The sequence below is a fragment of the Electrona antarctica genome (assembly GCF_951216825.1).
Source record: "Electrona antarctica genome assembly, chromosome: 7".
NCBI classification, from domain to species: domain Eukaryota; kingdom Metazoa; phylum Chordata; class Actinopteri; order Myctophiformes; family Myctophidae; genus Electrona; species Electrona antarctica.
In genome coordinates this window covers 14875172-14895101 of record NC_136812.1, presented here as the reverse complement: position 1 = coordinate 14895101, position 19930 = coordinate 14875172, and the positions used below count along the sequence as shown (strand labels likewise).

The 19930-nt window shown below is 40.6% G+C and overlaps 1 protein-coding gene across 1 annotated transcript in view; it reads left to right on the top strand.

The window, feature by feature from the left end:
* Positions 1-19930, top strand: part of LOC306926136 (uncharacterized protein) — a 44556-nt gene that overhangs the window by 9131 nt on the left and 15495 nt on the right. The window contains exons 11-21 of the mRNA XM_079505397.1: positions 5450-5581; positions 6668-6856; positions 7524-7689; positions 7911-8053; positions 8980-9179; positions 9424-9657; positions 9751-9872; positions 10061-10133; positions 10751-10820; positions 11140-11507; positions 18056-18287. Coding sequence (XP_079361523.1) covers positions 5450-5581; positions 6668-6856; positions 7524-7689; positions 7911-8053; positions 8980-9179; positions 9424-9657; positions 9751-9872; positions 10061-10133; positions 10751-10820; positions 11140-11507; positions 18056-18287 — 1929 coding nt within the window. The remainder of the gene's footprint in view (positions 1-5449; positions 5582-6667; positions 6857-7523; positions 7690-7910; positions 8054-8979; positions 9180-9423; positions 9658-9750; positions 9873-10060; positions 10134-10750; positions 10821-11139; positions 11508-18055; positions 18288-19930) is intronic.

The following is a 19930-nucleotide window of genomic DNA, read 5'->3' as shown; positions in this document are numbered from 1 at the left end:
TACAGAACACCTGGATCCTGTATAGATACATTCAACAAAAAACTAGAAAGTATGTTACGTACTAATAACAAACTGCATATCGTGTGTGGTGACTTCAATGCCGACCTTTTGAACCCCCATGGGAATAATACAATAATAGAGTTTATCAATACAATGTATAGCAACAGTTTATTCCCTGTAATCACCAAACCAAGTCGAATCACAGCAGAAACAGCCACACTGATAGACAATATATTTATAAATGCAATAGAATGCCAAACCACAGCAGGATTACTCATAAATGACATTACAGACCATCTACCCGTCTTTGGTATCTTCCAGCAACTACTTAAAAAGGAAACAAATATAAATGTACAAAACAACAAACTGACTAGATGTAGAACACCTAGAGCTGTGGCTGCCCTTGAGGTGGACATAAGCACACAGTCTTGGAATGAGGTATATGCCACTGAGGACCCAGACCAAGCCTATGAGGCCTTTCTGTCCATCCTACTTAAACTCTATGATAAGCACTGTCCATTCAAAACATCTACAAGCAAAAATAAAAACAGACAGGACAAACCATGGATCACAAAAGGCCTAGAGAATGCATGCAAAAAGAAAAATGTACTATATAGACTATTCATGAAACACAAAACGAAGGATGCAGAAAATAGATATAAAATATACAAAAATAAATCATTAAGTATTATAAGGGCACAAAAGAAGGAGTATTATCATAGGAAATTAGAATACCACAGAAACAATATACAAGGTACTTGGAAAATACTAAATCGTATAATTAAAAAAGGTAAAGCAAAAGCAGAATACCCAAACCAATTTATTAAAGATAATGTAATACTAAAAAAACTAATGAAATAGCCAATGAATTTAACAACTTCTTTGTAAATGTTGGACCTAACTTAGCAAAAGAGATTGTGGAACCGAGAGATACTACCAACTTAACTGAAAGAAATATCAGACAAAATCCATACTCTATATTCATTAGGCGTGTACATGAAAAAGAAATCATAGAAATAGTGAAAAATTCCAAAATAAAAAATCAACAGACAACACAGATATTGATATGATGCTTGTCAAGGATATTATAAACACCATAGTAACACCACTCACATACATATGTAACCAATCTAACCGGCATCTTCCCTAGCAAAATGAAAACGGCAAAAGTCATTCCAATATTCAAAACCGGTGAAAAATCTCAATTCACAAATTATAGACCAATCTCTCTGCTCTCACAATTTTCTAAGATCCTAGAAAAGCTGTTTGTGGCCAGATAAACATAACTTAATAAGTAACCATCAATATGGGTTCAGGGCGAATAGATCCACTTCAATGGCAGTCATAGATCTAGTCGAACAGATATCGAAAGCAGTAGATGACAAACAATATACAGTAGGGGTATTCATTGACCTGAGAAAGGCCTTTGACACTATTCATCATGAACTACTATTAAGAAAACTGGAAAGATACGGTGTAAGAGGAACTGCAAACTCATGGTTAAAGAGCTACCTTGGCGACAGAACACAATTTGTACACATGAATGGTGTAGATTCTGAAGAGCAAAAAAGAAAATCACATATGGAGTCCCACAGGGCTCTGTATTGGGTCCAAAGCTATTATATTTATTATGTACATAAATTACGTCTGTGATGTATTGAAACAAATGAGCTGCGTCTTGTTTGCTGACGACACTAGTCTGTGCTGCTCAGGAAAACACCTGGATCAGCTCTTGGATACAGTACAAAATGAGCTTACAATATTAAAGAAATGGTTCGACATTAATAAATTGTCACTAAATCTAAATAAAACTAAATTCATGATTTTCAGTAATAGATCAATTAACAGAGAGGCTAAAATTATGATAAATAATGTGGAAATTGAACGAGTGTTTGAGAATAAATTCCTAGGTTTAATTATTGACAGTAAACTTAATTGGAAACCGCATATAAATAATCTAAGGACAAAATTATCTAAAACCATTGCTATAATGTATAAAGCTAAACCTATTCTAAACCAGAACTCGCTATATGCTGTATTGCTCCCTCGTACTGCCATACATCAATTACTGTGTGGAGGTATGGGGGAACAACTACAAAACAACTATCCAGCCAATCTTTCTACTTAAAAAAAAGCCATAAGAATTGTCACCCAATCGGATTATTACCCATTGTTCATTCAATTAAACACCTTAAAACTCCAAGATATAGTAGATCTAAATACCGCAATAACAATGTACAAGGCACACAATCACCTGCTCCCGAGCTGTATCCAAGAGCTGTTCTGGCCTAGAGAGAGCCGCTACAACCTAAGGGGCACTGCCATATTCAAACAAACAAATGCTAGAATAAACACCAAAGAGAGGTGCATATCGGTCAGAGGGGTCAAGCTGTGGAATGGATTGGATGACGAACTAAAAAATTGTACCAAAAATAGTAGATACATATAGAACATTGATATGATGTTTTGTTTTGTTTTCTTGTTTTGTTTTTTGTTGTTTTGGTTCTTTTTTGTCTTGTTCCTGTTAACTGTTTTTTTTCCTGTCTGTCTTTGTTCTTGTTTTTGTTTTGTTTTATGTTTGTCTGTTTGTCTGTTTTTGTTTTGTTTTCTTGTTTTTTCCCTTCTGTTGTTTGCTTTGTTGTATTATTTTACCTATGAAAGCCATTTATTTGTTAGAAGGGTAGGCACAATAAGCCTAGGCTTCCAGCCTACACCTTTTTGGTCAATGTTTCTTTTGCAAAAAACACAAAGCAGGCACTGTATTAATGACCAAAATAAATAAACTGAACACACACACACACACACACACACACACACACACACACACACACACACACACACACACACACACACACACACACACACACACACAAACACACACACACACACACACACACGGACGGACGGACGGACGGACGGACGGACGGACGGACGGAGTGCAATATACTCTCCCCATGCCTTTGGCTGGTGGAGACAATAAAATGCTGTTGCCTAGGAATGCCTAGGAATAGTAGGAATCATGAGTTTACACAATGTTAATGGGTTAATGCACCATGAAGTTTCTATTTTCTGCAACACTTGCCCAGATGGTTTCTTGGATCTTATCTTGAACAGGAGCCACTCATATGGCAGAAGGACAGCTTTTATATGAGATTTTATCTGACCTCCTTCCTAAATTATTTGTGGCCTGCCAGTATACTGTGTGAGTGTTTTAAAATGAACCTGAACAGAGGATTTCTAACTGCTCGTGGCTGGGGAAAGAAAGGCTTTTTTCTTTTTATAGAGACCTTTTCCATAAGGCTGAATTGTTTTTTGTTTTGTGCACAGTACAGATGAATGACTTACATTTGTCCAACAAAAGACTATCGATGTCGTAAAATGATAAATTCTTATGTGACTATGGACCAAAGGTATCTGGCAGTATGAGAGGAGATGAATGAAGTCAGGTCTTTTCACATTTTCAAATATGGTCCCCTTTTAAAAACATTTGTACACCCTTGCCATATACAGTATGATGTAATAAACACCACATACTGTAGGCCTGCTGTCATAGAATGTAGAGAGATTAGTCCACAACATTATATTAAATTGCATTTTTATAGCGCTTTTCTATGCACTACTGGACCAGGGCTATACGTGCCACTGCTTACTCAAAGTGCTTACAATGGTTAATTAATTCACACATTGGGAGGTGAAGTGACAAACGGTCATCGCCAGCGTCCTCACTTCCCACACCAATGGTGGCAAGCTAGCACCGACCGACTCATTGGAGGCAATGTAGGGTTCAGTGCCTTGCCCAAGGACACTTTGACATGTGGACAGATCAGCCCAGGATTGAACTGGTGGAAACATCACGGTTCCCATCTGGTCTCTGCAGCCACTATACCCACGAGCCACTGCCACCAACATATTACTCTGCACACACTACAGTGAAATGTTTGACTGAAAGACTCAACGTATTTCTGTCTCCAAAACCAGAATAGGGATATCCACCCATAGATTTGCAATTCTATTTTAATATCGGAAATATTTATTTTGGTCAAAAGGTGGTGCTGTTTTTTATTTAGGGTGTTCTGTCTAGACATCAAATAAAGGGTTAACAAACTCTTCCTCGGTTTTCCTTTTAGTTAGTTTTCAGACATTCATACTGTTTGTGAGGAGTGGCCACATGCTACAGATTCTGTAGCATGTGGCCACTGTGAGAAGGTGAGTGTCCAGGGAAGATACAGAACATTCTGCTAGTTTAGTTTAAAAATAAGTTTAAAAATAATTCCCTTCTCTCAACAGGGTTAGATCAGGTCAAAGTCTGACTGACTGACTGAATAGAAGTTAATGTGCAACAAAACATATCTACTGACTCTAGTCTAGAGGCTTCTCCTGCACAACAAGCTTACCTGCACAGTGCACACAAGCCTCAGGGGTATACTGTAGGTAAGAACAGATGTCTTTAATTTCATGCATTGATCATGATGTTGTGTAACATGTGTTAATGATTACATGTTGGAGTGGGGGTGGGATCACAAAGTATGGGTGTCATTGAAACCCAGCATTACTTGCCTTTGGATTAATTGTCCTCCCTTTTCTTTCTTTTATTTTTCCTTTTATTTTATTTTATTTGAGATATTCTCTAAACAATCATCTTGTTTTTTTTTTTACCTTTGGTCTCTAACCCAATTTAACTTGACATAGCATACTGTACTATGCATTCTAATTGCTTTTTCTATTCCCTTGTTTTCTCCTAGCACTAATTCCTTTACACTTTGTAAGTCACTATAGATGAAACTGTCTGTTACATGCTAGACCTAGAATGCCTGTGATCATTTAATTAACTTCGTACATTTTCATGTACTGTATCAGAGGCATAGATCCCTTCCTACTGTTCCTGGTTGAATTGAATTATGGGCGGCCTAAACGTGATAAATGCTCCGTTTGTACTCACCCATTAAATAATTCCAAAGACGTGGAGTGAAATATGGTCCTCTAGTCTAGTTTCATATCCATGTGAACGTTCTGGCACAAAACGTGTATTTAGTCAATTATCTCCACTTTTTCAAGAGATGCACACAGACGTCTTTCTCTCCGGGCAAAGGGGCCCGGAATGATCAATGGACTGATTTTATGAATACGTCCTGTTTACCGCAGACGTCATCACCAATTGACCAGGGAAACACAAAAGTTTGGGTCACACAATTGGCAGGTCGTGTGATTAATTACCCAGCACCTATCGCAAGGCACCTGTACCTGCCTACATTGTAGCTAGCTGTAATTGTTATTAGGGATGACACAAAGTCTTAGCAGGAAATGAACTCCGGACACTATTTTCATACTTTTCTTCATTTATTTCCGGCCTCTCTTTTTCATGACCTTCTTGATGAAAAGTCTCAATATGTTGCTGACACCAACATTTAACTGTCTCAGTGGGCATTAAACCTGCCCTTCCAGGTGAACAATGGTCCGGCGCGTGGCAGTGATCGGAGGTGGCAGTTCAGGTCTGGTCTGCATCAAGACATGTCTGGATGAGGGATTGGAACCTGTTTGCTTTGAGAGCAGTGATGACATCGGTGGTCTGTGGAGGTTTAAGGTGGGTGAGGGCACAACCTTTTAATGGCAGAGCAGGTGAGAGATGGAGAAGATAGAGGATAAAGAGAGGGAGGATGGGATGTGACACTGCAGAGTCAAATGCAAGCTATTGCATGGACAGATATGAACTTGTTGAGCTACCAGGGCGACCTATGAGGACATAGATTTAAGACATATTCTTTAGATGTGCCTTTATCATCCCATTTGCCATTTCCTCACTGGGGGAGATAATACAAAAGATTGGCATTCATTATGCAAAACAAATGACTGATAGAAGGATAATAATAATAATACTAATAATAATAAAACATTGAATAAATATAAGATATAAAATATATTAACTTTGACATAATCTAAATGTCTCATTAGTAGATATATTACTAATGTTATATTGTATTATCATTAGATCTATCATACAGATTGGACAGAATTACATCTTATTCATAAAAAAGAATCACACCCATGTGAAGTGAGGGGTGCTCTTATCATCATACATCACTATAAATCATCTCATTCCGGCCAATCACAATTTGTGTCCACACCTTCGTCTTCAGTGTTTGTTTACACAATGTTTGTGTTTCCACAAACACTCAAAGCTGGCCTTTCATTGTCCATGGCATTCAATGTTTGTGTTAACACAATGTTTGTGTTTAAAAACCCTCAAAGATGGACATAGGAAAAAAAGTTGCATAGTGCCACTTTAAGGCCCTGGCTATCTTACACCTGTACAACACAAAGCGGTGCAACGAGGCAGGTGTCATTTTCATGCCCAGCACCCATGTTGTGTAATTACCTTATCTAGTCCTAAAATTAGGATTGCTATCTTAGGTGCAGTGAGAAAAGTCAGAATGTGATTGCACTTTAGACTGGTTGTCTAAAGCAGTGGTTCTCAACCTGTGGGTCAGGACCCCCAGAGGGGTCAGTCCCCAGATGATTGTGAAGTGACAAGGACTTTTAAGACCTTTTAAAGGTCCTGAAGTGTCCTGAAAAGGTTGCGAACTGCTAGTCTAAAGTCTAGCGCAGTTCCTCACTCATACTAATCGTTGACATGATTGCCTGGCCTGCTCCTGTCTGTGTCCACATGCAGGAGTCACCTGAGCCAGAACGTTCTAGTATCTACCGCTCACTGGTGGTCAACACCTCCAAGGAGATGATGTGTTTCAGTGACTTCCCCATGCCTGCCGATTATCCAAACTACCTACACAACTCCCAACTGCTGCAGTACTTCAGGCTGTATGCTGAACATTTTGACCTGTGCAGGCACATTCGTTTCCAGGTTATTCTCCTCTAATAATCTTCCTTCTTATTTTAAATATTTTGTTGCATCTACACATCATCATATCCACTTAGACACATGCAATATCCTTACTTTGTTGTCCCAGAAATCTTTAAAGATGTTGGACATAGGATCTTATTCTGCTACAAAGCTCCAATTGATTGGAATTATCTTCTTCAATCTCTTGAGTCTTAGATCCATTACATCTTTCTGTCGCTTCAGGACTTCACTACCTGTATTCACGCCTTGATACAACTTGTTTATGCTTTTAAATTGACTATCAATAAGATAATTATTATAAGGTACTTGTAAGGATACTGTACTTGTATTTGTACTGTACCCTTCTTTCTCTTCTGTTGTTTAACAGCGTATGGTGTGGTGGTGGTTGGTGGGGTGGGTGGGAGAGGGTGCAGCAAGCTATCTGTGTATGAATGTGTCTGTATACTTGTATTGTACTGTATGTATCTATGTCCTGTTGTTCATGTGTTATGGGACCCCCTTGAAAATGAGATGCTGCAGCTCTATCCCTTAAATGAATATCAAATAATTTTGTGTGCACACATCTGTGTACACAACAGTATAGTTTGTATGCCTCTATATTTATATACCGTATTTGTGTGTAAGGGTTCATATAACTTCATGGTATGTTCTTGTACCTGTCTTTAAGACCACAGTGCAAAGTGTAAGGCAAAGGCCAGAATTCTCTGCGTCTTGCCAGTGGGAAGTGGTGACTGAAAACAAAGTTGGGCAGGAAGAGAGGCACGTCTTTGATGCAGTTCTGGTGTGTTCAGGCCATTACACACACCCTGTCTTACCCCTAGAAGACTTTCCAGGTCCGTAAACACAAACCAAATCAGACCTACCGTATTCACCATTTCCACTCATATGACTGTACTAGGATAGCCTTTGGTATCAAATTAGGCACAGTATACAAAGACAGTTATTGTGATATTTGATACATTATGTACATTATGAGTTGAGTATATAATTATGTCACGTTGAACAAGGAGACTTTCTCCGAAAGCTTAAGGACAACCCCTGTGTTCCACCCCAGGCTCTGAAACATTTCCTGGAAGGTGCCACCACAGCTGGGAATACAAAGATGCAGAGGCCTTCAGAGGGAAGAGGGTTGTGGTGGTTGGCATCGGAAACTCAGCGGGAGACATTGCTGTGGAGATTAGCAGGTCTGCAGACAAGGTGAGGTGGAAGAAGAACAGAAAAACACAACTTTAGTTGATCAGCTGGAGAGCCAGACTACTGCAGGGGTTAGGCTTGTTTTATACTTGGTTGCACACTGACAGACCTAACATAGCCAACCTATTGTACAAGCTGATGCGGCACGTTGTGAACTTGTAGATCGGCCATTATTGGTGCGCGACAATGGCCCCCAAATACTGCCTTGTGGTTGTATGCCTTCAGCCAATTACTTGCCGTTTATATCTGTCTCTGTTCAAACTTGTGTAGCATTCAGTCGATGAAGACTTTTCAAGAATTTCATTATCATGTTTTGTGAGATCACCGTGACCTGGATATTTTATCACCTACTTCTAATGAGTTCATCCTTGAGTCCAAGTGGACATTCATGCCAAATGTCATGACATTCTCCTCAAGGCATTCCTGAGATATGGTTCACAAGGACAACGGAAAAACATACTCTGGCCACAGCTGTGGGGGCTGGTGGAGGTATAATCAGGCTTGTTTAGGTGACTAATTCTATTTAGCCTCCCAGGTCCAAATTAATAATTAAACAACCAGCATGAAAATCAGTTACCAGAATTATGTTATCGGTTCATCTATTGATTATACTTTCATTCAAGTCTTAATAGCTATTTTAGCAAGCTATGATTACGTTATTTGAGCTATTGTTAATGTTAAAACACTCTTTGTGGTAGTCGTCCAGTGTTGCCCTAGGAAAAGGTGTTCTCGTGACACAGATCGTGAAGTACAGGGTAATCTGAGAAAAACAGAAGCTTTCACAACAAAAAGCGGGAGTGTCACATGAGCCCCTCAGACCCTTAGTATTGTCAATGGAATATGAGACTATGCGCATCCAATGATCAAAAGAATTTCAAGATAATCGTCAGCTGGCACTTAGCACCTTTCTGCATCATATTTCCTTTCAGACGTTCCTCAGTACACGCCAGGGCGCCTGGGTGATTGGTCGAATGTCCAACTCTGGGCTTCCTCTGGACATGACATTTATCACCAGGTCCAGCAACATCCTGACCAGACTACTACCAAAGGCTCTGGTGAACTGGGTGGCAGAGAGAGATTTGAACCACAAATATGACCACAAATTATATGGGCTGAAGCCCAAACACAGGTGACTATACTGCAACTTTGATAGAAGACACATTAGGCTACTAGCACAGATCTGTCTATGACTCGGCTATGAGAATGAGAGCCTGAGAGCTACAAGGTTTAACCTGGCATCCATATTTTTTTGGGCATGTCATTATAGGCAAAATGTGTCAAAAAGCTCACATTTAATCAATAGATGTAGTGTATCCCTGCTTCTTCTCACCATTGTTGTTGTTTTTGTGATTTACATCTGCCCTTTTCCCCAGGCTTTTAGAGAAGAATCCAATGATCAATGATGACCTTCCTGGTCGAATCCTTCAGGGGGCGCTGGTGATGAAAACTGACCTAAAGAGCTTCCAGGGCTCTGGACTTGAGTTTGGCGATGGCACAGTGGAGGAGAACATTGACGCCGTGGTCTTCTGTACCGGCTATCATTTCACTTTCCCATTCCTGCCTCCATCTCTGGCTGAGGGGCCTGGAGGAGAGGTGACCTTGTACAAGTAGGTGCATGATGTGATAAATACAGTGTGCTATTACTGTCAACTTTCACTGTCATTTATTATCACAAGTTAAAATCATCATCGATTTTACAGGCGCATGTTCCCGCCTTCTCTAGAGCGCCCCACTCTGGCCGTCATGGGCCTGTTTCAAACAAAAGGACCGATTATGCCCACAGTGGAGATGCAGGCCCGATGGGCTGTCAAGGTCTTTGCTGGTAAACAGATGTGACCCCCCCCCCAACACACACACACACACACACACACACACACACACACACACACACACACACACACACACACACACACACACACACACACACACACACACACACACACACACACACACACACACACACTTTTATGTAGGCCTAAAAATGGCAATTGTCTTTGTTTTGTTTTTTAGGTCTGAACAATCTTCCGTCCAAGGAGTCCATGTTGAGTGTCATTGAGTATGAGATGAAGAGAAGCATGAGGCGGTATAGTTAACAATGTGACAATTATAAACAAATGTATTTTTCTGATGTTTTCTGATGCTGCTGAACCAGTTTAAATTATTTGCTTTAGAAAGGGCATTTCACTAGAAAGATATATTGTTGATTTATTCTGGAAACAATGCATCATTTGGACCTCAAGCATATACCTCCAAACATGTAAAACACCTTGATTTCCCTGCAATACAATGAAACTTGCCTTGTCTTAGTCCTACAAGCTCATAGCCACGGCACAAAGTGACGAGCTATGATCTTGTAGATCTGCTATTTTTGAAAAATAAATTACATTTGTGGAAATCTCTGAATTAAGCAAACATTTCAAATCTTCGTTCTGACGGGTCCCTGGAACTAAATATTTTTAAATTGGGGTCTACGGGTCTATTGGGGGTCCTTGACATGACAAAGTTTGAGCACCACTGATATTATACTGTAGCAACAGAAGAACTTTGTAGAATCAGCCTCAGATATGTCTTAATGGGTTAAACATCTTTAAGAAGCTGATTTGTAGTTTGAATGTGTCCTCTTCACAGGCCCATGTTTACAGTACACTCATTTTGTATAATGGCCGATCACTTTATCCATGTTTCTGCCTTTTTTCTCAGCTACTCTTGTCCACGAAAGGCTGCCCTCCAGGTGGACTACATCTCCTACCTGGATTTCATGGCTGAAGAGGTCAGTCCACATCAGCATGACTCTAGAATCTAGACTAGAGCATGCTGTGGAAACGTAACAGTCCATTTATCTAGAGCAGTGCCAGTGGTTCTCAGCCTACCCCAGGGAGGTCCCCAAATGGTATACCATATGGGAAAACTGGCAGAAAGACTCACTTACTTCACTTCACACATTTCACTGTGAGTGAATTGTTTGTGGCTGCAAGAGTCAATACTTTAAGCTGTTCTCCGGAACTTAATGCATAGATTCATGTGTCACTTGGTCGAATAGCATAATTGTCAGGATAAGTAACCTTCATCATATATCTTTCTAATCACAGATAGGGGTTCGACCGAACATCCCAGGACTTCTACTGAGAGATCCAGTGCTGGGCTTGAAGGTGTTGCTTGGCCCCTGCACTCCTTACCAGTATCGCCTGACCGGGTCGGGCCAATGGTCCGGAGCCCGTCAGGCCATCCTCACTCAATGGGAGCGGGTGGCCCAGCCTTTCAAGACTAGAGCGGTGCCAGAACCTGAAGCCAGGCGACTTGCACTCTCTTCCCCGAAGCTGCTCACGCTCTGTGGAGGAGTTGTAATGGTGCTTGTGCTGTTTTCCCAGTATAAACTCCAGGCCATGCTGGAGGAACCAGCTCAGATTCTGGATAGACTCAACACGTTGCTCGGGGGCTGCATGGTAGACACTGCAGTGTGTTAAATATGGACTGAACTGTATATTCCAGTCTTGTTCTTATAACACTGCAGACCAGAGACAGATTCTTCAAATGCCTTCTAAATCACTGGTTCTTAACGTGGAGCCTGCCTTTGGTGTGAATCTGCGTCATTTTAATTCAAATGGCCCACCGCCATTGACAATATTCAGACCGCGGCCATCTTGCCAGCAAGGTGATAACTAGGTGGAACTTCCCATTGACAGCCCATTCATCCAAACAGAAAAGTCCTATCTAATTGTATTAAACAACATCAAACTCACCAACATTGCAGCTGCATGGAAAGCTGTTTAATAAAAATCCACCGTAGACATGTTATGAGCTACTTCCTGTAAAGAAATTATGTGCACGTTATTTTTTCCTAATTAAGTGTCAGAGTTTGGGAGTGCAAGTTGGATATCACTCAACAGCCCTGCGTACCACCTGTTTTGAACTTGCACATAATGCAGGAGGCAGTAGGAGGTTGCTTTACTAAAAACGAGTGCTTCCAAACTCCAATACTTCGAAAACAAAATCACCTGCAAGGAATTTCTTGACAGGAAGTAGCTCATAACAAGTCTACAGTGGATTTTTATGCTTTTTTATGCTTAACACTTTGCAGATAGAGGATAATTCAAGCTTTTCGCACAGCTGCAATGTTGGTGAGTTTGATGCTGTTTAATACAATCAGATAGGACTTTTTTTGTTTGAATGAATGGGCTGTCAATGGGAAGTTGCACCTAGTTAGCACCTTGCTGGCAAGATGGCCGCGGTCTGTCTGAATATCGTCAATTGGTGTAGATTCAATTAAGGTTAATTGGTCTTTTATAGTGCTTTTGATCGATCGAGTCGAGATGCTACTCACATTAGCATTGGGTTGCTATAGCTGATGTCAACAACAACAAGACTGAAGCGCGCCATCTTGAACGCTGCACGCACCTGCACCCACTGTAGCTGTTTCTTTCAATCGCCTCTCTGTCCAAGTCCAATTCCTTGTCCCAGATGGTATTTCTGTGTGGATGGATGCGATAACACACACACTAGTATTAACAACATAGCATCCGGTCGCGGATTGTGGCTCTTCAAAATTAGGGTTGAACGGGGGAAAATCCTGGCAATACAAGGTGAATTAATTAATTAATCCTGGCGGGGAATGTAAACTTGTAAAAAGAGGGTGTGGTTAGGCCCTTTCTGAAACCAGTCCCTTGACTTGAAGTGCTCTCGGGAGGTTCCCTCGCCAGGAAGTGCCCCTCCAGCTGAATCAAGTTCCCTTGATTAGGGTGCTGGGTATAAAAAACAGTTTGGAAATACACTCGCCCTCCTTGTGTAGAAACAGGAAACAGACACCATTTGTTGCCATGGTTACCATCATGCAATTGTGTTACCTGTTATTTTGTTTGTACAGTCATATTGCATTGCATCGTGTATGTTTGTGTGACATGTGGATTTCATTAATATGGACATTTAAAAGGAAATACAGACTGTCAAAAAGGACATGTCATATATGGTGTTTATAAATAATTGTGTTAAAAGTTGTTTTGTTTGTGTGGTTTCATTTATAGTTTTTCACGGTGGGGTAAATAAAGAGCCCTTGTGAACATCAGTTGGAGCGGTGTCTATTCTGCATCAGATGAAGATTGTTTAGGAGGAGTTTATTTATCATTTATTTGTGGTGGTAGCCTACTTACATTTGTAGGTCGCGGTTTCCATGCGGACAGAGAGCTGCACAAGGCAATCGAGTCTAGATCGGCACAGACTCGATCTTGAGGGCTTTATAAGCCACTTCCACTCAAGGCTGCTTGGTTTCGGACGACACTTAATATGGCGCAGCCTCGCGTGAACGCGCATATCGAGGGCAAGTGTGTAGGGCGAGTGGCGTGTAGGGGGTTACTTAGGGTGAGGTCGCTTCTCGCCCTCAGTGGTTACCCGGCCGACAGCATTATATTGTTGAGGGGTTTGTTTGTTCTTCGACATGGTTGTCTTGATATGTGATAGTACAGCGTGCATGTACTTTATAGATACGAGAGGCATCTGTAGTGGAGCAGATTAAGTCAATATATCATAAGAATCGTTCACTTGATCATACAAGCACCAAAATTGGCACACAAGTGCTTGGGAACCTACTCTCTCAGAAAAGTACGTTGTCCACTTGAAAAAAACAAAATGGACACCATTTTTCAAGATGGCCACCATTCGAGGTGGTTTTAAACAGTGTTTGAGTTATATTGAGCTATAAAATCCTATTTTGATGGCCTATACATCAAAATATATGTTTCTGAGTATGAGAAATCCAATTCTGCATTTAGAACATCAACATTATTTAATATTATGATGATACAATGGGAATTAAACGATAAAGTGGGGCAGATTAAGTCCATATTCCATAATAATCCTTCATGTGGTGGTACAAGCACCAGATTTGGCACAATTGATGTCCAGGATGTACTTTCTAGGAAAAGTATGTTTTCCAGCTGAAAATCCAAGATGGCCGACCAGTTTTCAAGATGGCCACCTCGTCAAATTAATAAGTAGAACTTTAGTGAACAGAAATGTGTGATCCACACATTGATCCAAACATCAAAATGAATGTATTCTGATGGTGTCAATTTAATTCCAATATGGCCGCCAGTTTTCAAGATGGGGGCTATTACACAACTCAAAATGTGCGTTTTCGGTAGCTGTCTGATCACAGATATTGTTGAAGGGCAACATCACCATTCATTGAAATGCTGTGATCAAGCTCTATTGGTTTGTAATTTTGTATATAAGAGTGATGTCAAAGCACAACCAGGACACACTGGTGACATCACTGCTGTGAGACTCCGCATGGGGTTCAGTGTCGGCTTGTAACGTAGCTGTAGTTGTGGTTTACTAACTGTTGTAGTCGTGTACTCGCTGTAGTTTGTAGTATACTTTAGTGTCCTAAATGCTATCTAATAAGCCCCTGTATACTGTATATCTCAAATAGAAGTTTAGTTAGTTGTAGCATTGTAGTTGATAGCCGCACCTGAATTGACAGGATGTGTCAGCGTGGGAGAGCTGAGACAAGGGTAACAGGGATTCAGTTACCTGGATGGTGTACAGATTGCACAGGACTTGCACTGGATGAATGGTCGGGCTAGGTGTAGGGCACCAGATGCTTGAACCTGGATGCATCCCATATTTCAATGTGCTTTGATGTTTTGTACGGTTGGGTGGTAAAAGGATATAGCCCTCGGCCTTTAACCGTATAACACAAGATGTTCCACTACTAAAACTGATTGGAGGAAGTGTCAAACAGATACGAAAGAGGAGTTGAAGTCTCCCTGTATTTCAGGCAATACACCTGTTGCCCATCATGTTAGACTCATCCAGATTGGATGATGGAGGTGGCAGTGAGGATACATTGAGGCAAAACAGTACAAAGTATCACCAAAATTGTCGGGCAAATGTTTAGCAACTGAAACTCCAGCGTTCCACTAAGAGAGCAGCTGAAATTCAGAATGATCCTGGTGAAGGACACGCAAAAATTCAAAGAGTGCAGTGCAGCGGATGTGATCTCCCCCCCATCGAAGACCTGTATGACGATCGTTGTGTCAGCAAAGCTCGTCGTGGAATTATGAGGGACCCAAGCCATCCCAACCGCAGACTGTTTGAGATGCTGCCACATGGAAAACGTTTTCGCAGTCTCGAAGCCACTGGAAATAGACTGCAAATAAGCTTCTTTCCCCAAACAATCAGATACATGAACGAACTGATAAGAACCAGGGCAAGTTTACCTAACTTTGCTACTACAGGGAAACATGTACATATGTTACTATTTTTCTAGCACTCTTTATTCTATCCCTTTGTTTTGCTGTGCTTGCTGTGTTTTTTGTTGTTTGAATATTATGCTATCTATGCCGCTGCATTGTCTGTAAGGAAGCCAAACAAATTGTTTTACTCTTATATACCTGTACATAAGATGTAACAATAAAGTCCAACCTTGAACCTTGATCTAGGTTCAAGCATCTGGTGCCCTACACCTAGCCCGACCGTTCATCCAGTGCCATTTAAGTCCTGTGCGATATGTACACCATCCAGGTAACTGAAGCCCCGTTACCCTTGTCTCAGCTATCCCACGCTGGCACATCTTGTCAATTCAGGTGCGGCTATCTAACTACAATACTACAACTAACTAAACTAGTGGAGATATATACAGGGGCTAATTAGCATTTAGGACACTAAAGTATACAAAAAACTACAGTGAGTACACTACAATAGTTAGTAAACCACAACTACAGCTACGCTACAAGCCGACACTGAACCCCATGCAGAGTCTCACAGCAGTGATGTCACCAGTGTGTCCTGGTTGTGCTTTGACATCACTCTTATATACAAAATTACAAACCAATAGGGCTTGATCACAGCATTTCAATGCATGATCAACGAATGATGTTGCCCTTCAACAATATCTATGATCATACAGCTTCCGAAAACGCTAATTTTGAGTCACGTAATAACTGCATCTTGCAAACTGGCGGCAATATTGGAATTAAATTCCAACACCATTAAGTTCTTAGTCAGAATACTTTCATTTTGATGTTTGGATCATTAACACATTTGAATTCTACTTCGAAAACCTTTTTGTTGTTTTGTTTTCTTGCATTTGACGAGGCGGCCATCTTGAATACTGGCAGCCATCTTGGATTTTCAGCTGGATAAGGTGCTTTTCATAGAAATACATCCTGGACACCATGTGTGCCAAATTTGGTGCTTGTACCACCAAGTGAAAGATTCTTATGGAATATTGACTTAATCTGCCCCAGCTTTTCGTTTAATTCCCATTGTATCATCATAATATTCAATAATTTTGATTTGCTAAATGCAGAATTGGATTTCTCATACTCAGAAACATACATTTTGATGTGTAGGCCATCACAATAAGATTATTCAATCAAACTATAGTTCAAACACTGTTTAAAACCATTTTGAAAGGCGGCCATCTTGAAAAATGGTGGCCATTTTGTTTTTTCAAGTGGACAACGTACTTTTCTGAGAGAGTAGGTTCTGAAGCACTTGTGTGACAAATTTGGTGCTTGTATGATCAAGTGAACGATCGTTTCAGTAATCTGCTCCACTATGTTAGATGTCGCCAGTGAGGTCTCAAAGAGAACCTATGGACGGCGGCAATTCGAAACTGGCCCCCGTAAACTCTGAATCATCCCCCACCCCTCACTGTTTGTTTTTTCCCAGTTTACCTCCTTGTATGATGATTTTCCTGTTTTTGATTATATAGAAGTATATTTGTACGTCTCTAAATTAAATCTAAATCTCTAAAATTACGTCCTAAAATGATGAATTGAAAAGGGTGTAAACAAGTGTAATGCTTTATGGTGACGTCCATAGTTAGCAGTTTTTGTATTGAGTTGTGCTTGAAATGTACTGTAATTCTCCAATACTGTTAATACTTCAATCAATTATAATGTCACGTTTCTATGTCTCATATCTTGTTGTCACGTCACTATCCACTCCAGCACTATAAAAATCCTTGTTTAAACAAATTGGTAAGGTGTAGCCAATTCACCCCAGAGGGCCAGAGGTCTTGTCAAAAAATTCCACTTTCTGTGCTTTGGAATAGGGAGGTGACCGCTAGCTCTCTTGTCTACCTCTCCGCCAACTGTTTCACTCCTTTCTTTCGTTCATATGTGTGACAGGTAGTGTGTGCAGGCTGGGTGGTGTGTGATAATCCGGTTGAAGTATTCCTTTGGTACGGCGACTGCGGCGGTGGGCCCGGGAGAACAATAACACGACACGAGACAGTATCACGCTAAAGGTTCACAAAGTTTATTACACAAACAGGAACATATAGTGCTGGATCATAATGGTGTGACAATAAGATATGAGACAGAATAACGTGCCTACTGCAGCAAGACTGACCTTGCTGCCGCTGATGTCTCTCGTAGCCTATCTATAAAGTATGCTACAGTACAGGCAGTACACAATACATATCAAGTACACTGTATCTCAAGTTGGAGTACACAGACATGGGCAACTCATAACAATATGTAATATATTAAGACATCTTGAATTATGTCTAAATCATTATATATATACTCTGTAAAGATGAAACTTAAAGGTACAATGTATAGTATTTAGTATACACTTCTCAGAAACCTGGACATTTAAAACTATATCCATTACTGTGCCAAACTCTTTCCTGTATTTTCGAAGAATCAAATCCATTCTCCTCTTCCATTATAGTAGAAGTAATGTTTGGAGTGTTTCTTTTCCTCTGTTTCTGATTCCATCTTTAAATATGTTTTTCTTTATTGTATGTGTCTTTTCTGTAGTGTAAAGTTATATAATGAGTTACATTAGCCTAGATTCTAGACTCATCTGTTATACAGGATATGTTTTGATTGGGTTTCACCAGCAGAGGCAGCCTTTGTATTCGTATCTGGTAGGCGGGATTTCAGTCTTGGTTATAAAATCTGCTGTAACTATTATTTCACTGCTCACTGCTCTACTGAAATTGGACGTTAGGAGAACTGTGACTCCTAACAACTGTTTGTTGTTGGTGAATAAAAGTGGATCCGGCAGCAAGTTCACGTCACACAGTTCACACTGCCACTCAATGCCATTCTCACAAAAAGACATTGCATGTGTGCTCTGCCCCTCCGTCTCTAACATGGTGCGTAGGGTGGCAGTGATAGGATCAGGGCCCTCTGGTCTGACCAGCATCAAGGCCTGTCTGGATGAGGGTCTGGAGCCCACCTGCTTCGAGAGCAGCAATGACATCGGGGGACTCTGGAGGTTCAAGGTGAGGATTCAGGGTTCCATTAAGAACGTCATATTCTCCGCCATGTTTTATTACATAATTTAAGAGATGGAGCTGGAGCTGCTCTCCGCCATGGTGGAGTGTAAAACATCCCTGAATTAGTCATGGGTGTGTTTAGGGCGTCACCTCCATCAACCCAATCAGCGTGGCGGGTGCCATTCCCTTTAAAGGTCAGCTGATCCCCGCTAATTAAGCTTTGCTTAATGGCTTGCGAGTGGTATAGCATTACGGCCAGGGGTCTCCACAGCCAAATCCCTAGGTCTCTCTTTTTTTCATTTCTTTCCACACACAATGATGTACAAAATACCACAGACGAAAAACGAAGTCCAAATTTCATTCTGACCCCTCCACGAAAAGGCATCGTTGTCCTGAACCCTTATCTATCATTTATACATTATGGATCAATAGTGTGGACTTAGACTGTTTTTCGTCTGTGGCATTCGGCTGGGTTTCCCAAACGCATATGGTGTAAGACTTGTAGTGCTGCACATGCTCAGATGCCCTCTAGGCTTCTGTTCACAGAAGCCTGTGAACATAGATATGTCATGCATAGATGTGCCACGCAATGGTAGGCCTCAGGCTGGTATGGTATAGGCCTCGGGCCTGAGGCCTGGTATGGTAGGCCTCAGGTCTACCATTCTGAAATTTAATTTAATAATATATTTGGACTGCTGGACAGCTGACAGTAGGCTCTCTTTGCTCTTAAAAATAATAATAATAATAATATATATATATATATATATATATATATATATATATATATATATATATATATATATATATATATATTATCTTTTGTAAAGAGAGCCTACTGTCAGCTGTCCAGCAGTCCAAAAATTAAATTTCAGAATGGTAGACCTGAGGCCTATACCATTCCAGGCATGAGGCCTACCATTGCGTGGCACATCTATGCATGAAATGTCTATGTTCACAGGCTTCTGTGTGAGGCCTATAGAGGGCATCTGAGCATGTGCAGCACTACAAGTCTTACACCATATGCGTTTGGGTAACAATAGAATCAGGTACGATACAGCGAATGAAAGCAAACTTCCTAAGGAATATGGAGAATTTTACATTAAAAAAAACGGTTGAGAAATCACCGAATTATGGCCGTTTCAAATCTCAACTTTTTAAAGACAAGACGGGGCCCTGTGAAGAGCGTCCTGCAGACAAGGAGGAAAGAATTGCACGCATGTGTGCACTGTTGCACACACCCTCTTTATTTGTTTCTATGGAAAAACAGCTGTAAAATAACATTTATTTTATAAGCCTTTGAAATGCCACCTACCGTGCGCCATTCCTGTGCGTAATGGTGGCCGTTTCAAATCTCAACTTTTTGACAGAGAAAGCCAGTGCCATCCAAAGTTGAAGTTTAACCATGAGTTATATGAGTTTAGTTGGTTTGACTTTTTATTGGTTGTAAAACCCACACACGACTTACGTCTGGTAAGGGTGTCCTAGTACTGATTTATATATTTAAAAATAAATGCCGACCTACCCAACAGCAACAATATGTTAACGAATAAATGTTATATACAATAACTATAGGTTAACTTGTTTAGGCAAATCTGGGTGGAAATTGCAGCAACAGAAAAGTCGCAATGCTTTTATCGGTCATTACAGCC